Raw genomic sequence first — 9,136 nt, 5'->3', positions numbered from 1 at the left:
CGAGCAGTTGCGAACTGCGAAGGGGATGTTTTATATTGAAATAAATGTTTCACTTAATACTACTTCTTGGGTATTGGATACCGAATGTGGATCTCACATTTGCAATGATTTGCAGGTGATGACAAGAAGTCGCAAGCTTAGGATGGGTGAGACCCAGCTGAGACTCGAAAATGGTTCTCGAGTTGAAGCCAAAGCTGTGGGAGACATTTATTTAATTTTGCAGAATGATTTTAAGTTATTTTTGAGAGATGTTTTATATGTGCCAGATTTGGTTAAAAACATTATTTCTATTTCTATGCTTGATAGAGATGGTTTTTCTTGAAATTTTGTGAATGGGATTTGCAATATTTACAAGAATGAATGTTTAATTGGATGTGGGCAACTTGAAAATGATCTATATAACTTAAAATTAGAAGACGTTCCAATTAATTATGTTGATAAACCGGTAACAACAAATAAAAGGAAAATTGATAGTCAAAACCCAGCAAACCTTTGGCATGCTAGGCTAGGTCATATTTCTTCAAGGAGGATGAACAAGCTAGTGGGAGATGGCATGTTTGATATGTCTGATATTAACTCTCTACCTACTTGTGAGTCCTGCCTCAAAGGAAAAATGACTAAATCTCCTTTCAAAGGGAAGCCATAGCGTAGTCAAAATCTATTGGATTTGATCCATACAGATGTTTGCGGACCATTTAGTATTGGTACAAAATTTGGTCACACCTACTTCATTACCTTTACTGATGATTATTCTAGGTATGGGTACTTATATTTGATGAAATATAAGTCTGAATCATTTGAAAAGTTCAAAGAATTCAAGGCTGAAGTAGAAAACAAACTAGGTAAGAGTATTAAAGCACTTCGATCAGATCGAGGTGGAGAATACTTAAGTACCGAGTTCTTGGATTATCTAAAAGAGAATGGGATTCTCTCTCAGTGGACTCCTCCTATGACACCTCAGCTGAATGGTGTTTCGGATCGTCGCAATCGAACCTTGTTGGACATGGTTCGATCTATGATGAGCTTCACTGAGCTCCCACCTTCGTTTTGGGGCTATGCTCTTGAAACGGCGATATTTTTGTTGAACAACGTCCACACTAAAGCAGTGGACAAAACACCATACGAGTTATGGAATGGAAAAGCTCCTAAGTATTTGTACTTGAGGATTTGGGGATGCCCTGCTTACGTAATGCAGACAGTGGGAGATAAGTTGGATAGTCGATCCACCTTATGTTATTTTGTAGGGTATCCGAAGAATTCAATCGGATATTATTTCTATCATTCCACTAAAACAAAAGTGTTTGTTTTAAGGAATGCCACCTTCTTGGAGAAGGAGTTCTTATTGGATAAGAAAGGCAAGATGATGGAACTCGAAGAAATTCAAGAAGAACCCGAGATACAAAATAACGATCCTATACCTCAAGAATCAACACAAGACACGCCTATTATTAGAAGATCCGAGAGGACTTCTAGGCCTCCTATTAGATATGGTCTTCTTCTTGAAGGGGATCAAAGTGAACCCGACATTGGATGTGATCCAAGAAACTTCAAGGAAGCAATTTCTGATGCGGATTCGAATTTATGGCTTGAAGCTATGCAGTCGGAAATAGATTCGATGCATACAAACCAAGTTTGGTCTTTAGTAGATCCTCCCGATGGAATTGTTCCAATAGGGTGTAAATGGATCTACAAGAGAAAACTTGGGCCTGATGGTAAGGTACTGACCTACAAGGCACGATTGGTTGCAAAAGGTTACACTCAAAGACAAGGTGTTGACTATGATGAAACTTTTTCACCAGTCGCAATGTTCAAGTCCATAAGAATCCTTATTGTCATTGCTGCATGGTATGACTATGAGATATGGCAAATGGATGTGAAGACTGCATTCCTTAATGGAAACATTAAGGAAGAGATCTATATGATGCAGCCCGAGGGATTCACATCTATGGGAAGCGAGCATAAGGTATGTAAGCTTCAGAGATCGATCTATGGTCTCAAACAGGCATCAAGAAGTTGGAACCAAAAATTTGATGAAACAATAAAGGATTTTGGTTTCATCAAGAACCCGGAGGAACCATGCGTGTACAAGAAAGTAGTTAAGGATGCGGTAACATTCTTAGTACTTTATGTTGATGACATCCTACTCATTGGGAATGATGTAGGGATGTTGCAGTCAACAAAGATATGATTGTCAGGTAGATTCTTGATGAAGGATTTGGGTGAGACGTCCTATATTCTAGGGATACAGATCTATAGAGATAGATCTAAGAGAATGATAGGACTTACTCAAGCTACCTACATCGACACTATATTGAAAAGGTTTTCAATGGATGGGTCCAAGAGAGGACATCTACCTATGTGTCATGGAGTTTCTCTATCCAAGTCTATGTGTCCCAAGACTGACGAAGAGATAGAGAAGATGACACACATACCATATGCGTCAGCCATAGGGAGTATCATGTATGGGATGATATCTACCAGACCGGATGTGGCATTTGCTCTGAGTGTCACGAGCAGATATCAAGCCAATCCCGGTCAAATGCATTGGAAAGCAGTGAAGGATATTCTTAAGTACTTGAGAAGAACTAAGAATGTATTCATGGTTTATGGAGGAAGAGAACTGAAATTGGAAGGCTATACCGACTGTAGCTTCCAAGTGACGTGGATGACTCGAAGTCAACCTCTGGATTTGTGTTCATGTTCAATGGCGGTGCTGTCTCTTGGAAGAGTTCCAAGCAGAACACCACAGCGGATTCCACCACAGAGGCAGAATACATTGCGGCATCAGCTGCTGCTAAAGAGGCCGTTTGGATGAGGAATTTCGTCCAAGAGTTGGGCATTATTCCTGAAGCTATTGGTCCAGTCCCGGTGTACTGTGACAACACGGGTGCCGTTGCTCAGGCAAAGGAACCAAGGTCTCATCAAAGATCCAAACACGTACTGAGAAAATACCACATCATCCGGGAGATCGTGGAAAGAGGAGACATCACTGTCGAGAGAGTGGCCTCTGCAGACAATATCGCTGATCCACTTACTAAGCCCTTGCCAGGACCATTATTTGACAAACATCGGGAAGCAATGGGACTACGTAGTATGACTAGTTAGCTTTAGGGCAAGTGGAAGATTGAAAGAGTTGATGCCCCGCTAGCCAACTTGTGGCTAAGGGCTTTGAGAGTCTCTTTTCGTAAACAATCTTTGTTTAATATAATATACGTTCTTTAAATGGCGTTCACTTTATCTTATTATTATATAATGATATACTGTTGCTATTTTGATAAAGACCTTGAATATACTAAAGTAAGATGAGATAGTGAATATAGAGAGATCACTGTCATGAAACACATCTTATGTTCACTGTATATTCTAAACAGTTCCTAGTCAATTGAGCCGTCCACAAATAAGGATAAGGATCGCTCGAGATTGAGACAAGCATTTGCGATGCCGAGTACCACGTTTCATTGGTATGGAACATAGAGATGTTCGAAGCATGCAAATGGATATTCATATGATGAATGATCAAACTACCCTATTCGGACTTTCCAAGTGGTTATCACTTATCGAGTGGATATAGTCCTCGGTTTTAGTTGTAGACCATTAGTACTTATTACTTGAAACATCATTGAGACTCTATATGCTAGTACTGTGCTTTGACTCGTTTATCGACTCTATTAGGGTCATCAGGTGTCGGGATTGGGTACAGTTATGACACATATAGGAGTCGATGCTTTGTTGTCAAGGATTCACCGCACACTTGCGAGTGTGGATATCCTATGCAATATGAGGAGATATTAGTGTGACGAATCTCTGGCCAGAGTACATGATGTGTTTTAGGTTAATTGGTTTCCTACTAGCACATGCGATGTCACTATTTGATCTTCAAGATGCATTGCATAGTTATTGAATCTCGAACGACTCTCGATGTACCAATGGTTGTTGATTCGATCAGGATATATGGATGAAGGGACCGTACTGTACGCTAACCAAAATCTATTAGTTCTTGCAGGTACTATCAGTGATACCTATGGAATCATGGGGCGATGTTGCTAGGCGCTCTTACCATGATTCGTTGGGTAATTCGGAAATTGTTGTTCCGAGTCACAAGGAGTTGTGAGCCAACGGCTAGCTGTATCCCTGAACCATTGAGGGTCACACAAGTAATGGATTTTTGATCCCCGTTGAGTTAATTAAATTTAAAGAGTTAAATTTAGTGAATAAAGAAGTGGGACTTCTTATTTATGAGTAGAGGGAGTAAGATTTCCTAAAATGACATAGTGATGGACATTTTTGGAAATCACTGAATTCGGATTCAGAAAATTTATCTTGACTTTAAAAGATGCAGAAATGGTTTCTGTACACATTGGTAAAATTGGTTTATCAATCTGAGTCACGATGAATTTTATATTAATTTCTGAACATGCGGGCTTTGCTTGTCAGGCTTGAACTTATGACTAATGGGCTCTAAGCTGTTAGCAGCCCACATTATAAATAAGTTATTGCAGTGCAAAAATTACACAACACAGATCAAAATTTCGAAACCCTAGAGAGCATTCTCTCAAGGAATTCGGCCGACCCCTCCCCCTCTCTCACAGTGTTCGAAAATTCAGTCTGTGAATTTTTGAATTTGCAGACTGATTTAACAGATCATATCTGTTCTATCTCATCGTAGAAACTTCTGATAGACTTTCTAGTGCAGTCTGTCAGAGGGATTAAATTTTTGTTCGTGGACCTGATTGAAGAAACGTTCGTTCATAAGTTCCTGGGATATACAACAAGAGCAGTTTAATCTGTTGGTGTCCATAATCTCGCTTCGAGATTTTGAGGTAAAATTTACATTGTTTAAATTTTATGTTATCAATTTTAATCGTAGAAATTTGATACCCATATGGAATCGTTCCATATAAAATTTTAAAACTTCCACTGCAACGGATATCACTTTCTTTTTAGATCCGGAGAACGACCGTGTTCCAACAGTTTGGATTTATGGTTTTTTCGATTTTATCCGAAGTTTGAACACCCCTACAACCGAGTTAAAAATAGTTCACTATCTCCACTGTTTTCTTAAAGAAAACGAAAATTGATAGAGGTAAAAATATTGAGGTGCTAAAAATAAACAAACGTAAACCCGCTTGTAAGTTCAGAACATTAGTATCAATTCATAGCACGATTTCAATCATATATACCTAACATTCTTAATTCCCGAAAAATGATAAAAAATGATCAACCCATGATTAAATACAAAGTTTACAAAGTTTTTCCAATATGGATGGCTATTGCTACCCAACGATCATGTAAGTTCCAAAAGTTCACAAGCTCGAACACGATAATATTTTTTTTTATAATTTATGTGATTTTATGGATGATGTTTAATTGTTAGATTAATTTTATATGATGATACGATATGCCTGATATTTAATGTTTTGCAAGTATTTTAAGGTTTTTAGGTTTGGAATTTAATTCTTGACTGAGAGAGATGCGCCTAGCCTATGAAAGAGGGTGAGAAAATGTTTATTTAATTTAAGTTTAACATTGATGCAGAATTTTAAGAGAAAAGTTTTTAAAAGTTGATGTTTTGGACTAATGGGCCGACATTTAAGCCCATTAATCACAAACAGAGAAGGCGTTACTTTAACTTTTCTTTTATTTTCTTTCACCAAATCGCCGCCTCCTTCTCCCTATCTCCCATTCCCTCTTCACGCTCAACACTGCATCAAAGCTAGGACAAAAATCTTTCAGTTTTCTCGAGGCTAGATCGTTTCGCAGTCCATGTTAAATCCAAACAATCGAATTCAGGCAAGTTTTATGTTTTGAAACCATCATTCAAGAGTATAAATATTTTTAATATGAACCCTAGGTATGAAATTGATGTTAATGTTGTATGATTTCCTATGTTTCCATGAGCATGATGTAAAGTCGTGATATGTGAAACATTCCGGATGTCCTTGGTTAAATTATAAGGATATTCAAGGGTTGACGATTTTGGTGTGAGTTAATGTTGGATGAGAATTTTATTTAATTCTTTAAAATTTGGATCTTTTGGTATAGTTTGTGTGAAGTTTTCATCATGTGTTTAAGCGAGAGATTTAATAAACGATTGAGTGGTGTTTAAATTTTAGAAAAGAAGATGGAAATTTTCAGCAGAAGAAGCAGATTTTTGCAGCTGAGCGCTACAGCGCTGCTCAGGAAGCTCTGCAATGTGCGTGGGTGCAGCGCCTCTGCGCTGCCCAGGAAGCACAACAGCGCTGCAGAGGGGATGAGGCAGCGTTGAGAAATTTTATTTTATTTTTTTCTTTTAAACTCACTTTTAAGTGTATGAAGGATAATTTATTATCTTTTAAGGTGATTTAAATATTTTTAAGACTTTTTATAGAAAGGATTTCAAGTTTTAACCCAAAGAGGGCAAGAACGACTCACATGGATCGATTAGTATGTGTTGTATTTAAATGATAATTTCTCCTCGTGAAATTTTATCAAGTATGACATGCATGAAGTTCTCACAAAATTTCTACGAGCATGATATGATATGATGATGCATGAAAAATATTTTTGATGTTGTATGCGTTTTGTGGTGGCAATACGGGATTGGTACTTCGAGATGAGCTCCGGAGCGGCCTTTCAAAACTATGGCTCACGAGATGGAATTATACGGGGTTGGCACTTCAGGATGAGCTCCGGAGCGGCCTTTCCAAATAATGAAAGTTTAAGGGCGAAAGTCATATGCTTGTTGTAGAACGACCGTGATCACGGAAACCTATGATATGCTCTTATGATGGTTGCCACAAATACACATATCTCATCACCCCAAATGAAAAGTTTTATGTTATGACTATTTTATTTTATGCTCGTGTTATGTCATTGTATTAAATATGATGTACTATGATTTTTCTTGTCTCAAGTTTAAACAAGACTCTTTTTATGCATTTCTTGCTGAGTCTTTAGACTCACTATACTTGGATGATGCAGGTAACGATGATGTTGATGATTTTATTGATGACTTTGTAGCTGGACATGAAGAGGAGTTAGGGGTCGGGCCGGCGAGGAATTCATGAATGCGATGGGTTATGAATAGTATTTTGAGCAAACAATATTTTTATTTTTGAGAGAAGAAACAAGTTTTAGTAATTATTATTTTATGTTGGAAATACTGCAAAATTTTATTTCATTCGTTTGTTGATGCACTTTTAAATATATTTTTTTATGAAGAAGATTTTTATTTTCCTCAGAGTTTTTAAGAAGGTATGTTTAGTAGCGTTCCCGAGTTTTTGGGACGTTACAGCTTGGTATCAGAGCAGTTAGCTCTGAGAATTATTGCGCGCATGCATACTCGCCAGGCCCAAATGCTTCGTCTTCATGTCCGTAAGTTTTATGCTATTGATTGATTAAGATGCATGATAGTATGTTTTATTATTTTTAAAATGTGATTGAGTAAGTGGACAATGTTGGACACCAGGAACTATGACAACTCGTGAACGACAGACTAATGAGAGCATGACCAGAACAATCAGAAAAATCAGTTTTTGGCAGGTTTAGCCAATTTGATGCAGGAGAAAAGTCGTGCTCAGGGGGTACAAATCCATCAGTTGATTCAATCTCAGGCAACCAATGCTATAAATAATCGCACCGGTGCGGTCAGGAACCCAATCTATAAGCATTTCATGGAATTGGGGCCACTTGTATTCAAGGAGGTGCAAATCCTATAGTGGTGGAAGAGTGTGTTCAATCTCTGAAGACAATCTATGAATTTATGCAGCTCACCGACGTAGATAGAGTGAGGTGTGCCACATTCATGTTCCGGGACGATGCACGAGTTTGGTGGAATGGGGCCAAGTCTGCTTTGGACTTGAACACACTGACGTTGAATGGCTTAAAAGATGTATTCTATGAAAAATATTTTACAGTGAGTACCAGGACCCGATTGGCGAGGGAGTTCCTAGAGCTTTGCCAAGGCAGTATGACTATTGTCGAGTACGTCAAGATGTTTGAGAAAGGGTGGTACTTTGTGCCCATGATTTCTGGGAATCCTGTGGAGGAGTTGAAATATTTTATGGAGGGTCTGAATGCCTCTATCCGTCGTGGTGTTAGATTAATTGGGGTAGCCACTTAGCGTGCAAAAGTTGATGAGGCTATGCTGTCGGAGAAGGATCAAAATGATATAATCAAGGAGTCACAGGCGAAGAGGACAGGTTATCCAGGAAGGATCAGTAGAGGCCTAGTCAGAAGAGGCCGTATCAGGCTCCAGCTCATAGAAGTCTGCAACAGCAGCAGCAGCAGCAGCGTCAAAACAATAATCAGCCTCGACCTCAAGGGCAGAAACAATTGGCAATCACTGCTCCAAAACCGTTGAATGTACCAAACTGTCAGAAGTCGGGAGGCCACACTCAGGTTAGTGCATGCTGGGAACTATTTCTGTTTTAACTGCAAGAAATTGGGGCATTTTTCAAAGGATTGTCCTCAGTCAAAGGAGCCGATAAAAGGAAGAGTTTTTGCGATGACGCACGACCAAGTGGATCCAGACTCTGCCATTGTCATAGGTATGATTAGTATTGTCAGTTTACCTGCTAATGTGTTGATAGATACTGGAGCCACACATACCTTTATGTCTGAAAAATTCATGAATAAATTGGGATTAGTACCGGATAAGTCTTTTTTGGGATTTAGAATTTCACTACCTTCGGGGGAAGAGTTGAGTAGTAACAAGTTAGTAAGGAATTGCAGAATTCAGATGCAGGGTCATGTATTATGTGCTGATTTTATTGTTTTGGATATGGCCGATTTTGATGTGATATTTGGGATGGATTGATTGTCTCAGCATGAGGCTACCATAGACTGTAAACAGATGACAGTTTCCTTAAAATTTCAGAATGGGGAATCATTCGTGTTCTATGCCATACCAAGGAGAAATTCTTCCCTCGTGATCTCAGCCTATGTAAGGCATGGTAGTTGATGAAGAAAGAGTGTGTGAATTTTCTAGCAAGTATCACTTGTGGTGTTTAAGTTATATTTTATCCAATAAAATTAATGATAATACTAATATTCATAAAAAGTATATAAATCATATCTTAAAATAAAAAAAAAATTAACTTAAAATAATAAAAATAATACTTAATTAATATAGGTGTATCAAAATCATGATCCAAAT

General features: G+C 38.2%; 1 protein-coding gene across 1 annotated transcript; it reads left to right on the top strand.

The window, feature by feature from the left end:
• Positions 1-8,122: 8,122 nt before the first annotated feature.
• On the top strand, positions 8,123-8,797 carry LOC140894317 (uncharacterized). The gene is made up of 2 exons (XM_073302798.1): positions 8,123-8,245; positions 8,420-8,797. Exons 1-2 carry the CDS (start codon positions 8,123-8,125, stop codon positions 8,795-8,797), a joined length of 501 nt encoding a protein of 166 aa, XP_073158899.1.
• The last annotated feature ends 339 nt before the right edge of the window (positions 8,798-9,136 follow it).

This window comes from Henckelia pumila, chromosome 1 (assembly GCF_033568475.1).
Source record: "Henckelia pumila isolate YLH828 chromosome 1, ASM3356847v2, whole genome shotgun sequence".
NCBI lineage: Eukaryota > Viridiplantae > Streptophyta > Magnoliopsida > Lamiales > Gesneriaceae > Henckelia > Henckelia pumila.
The sequence above is the reverse complement of the archived record's forward strand: the minus strand, read 5'-3'. Positions and strand labels throughout refer to the sequence as shown.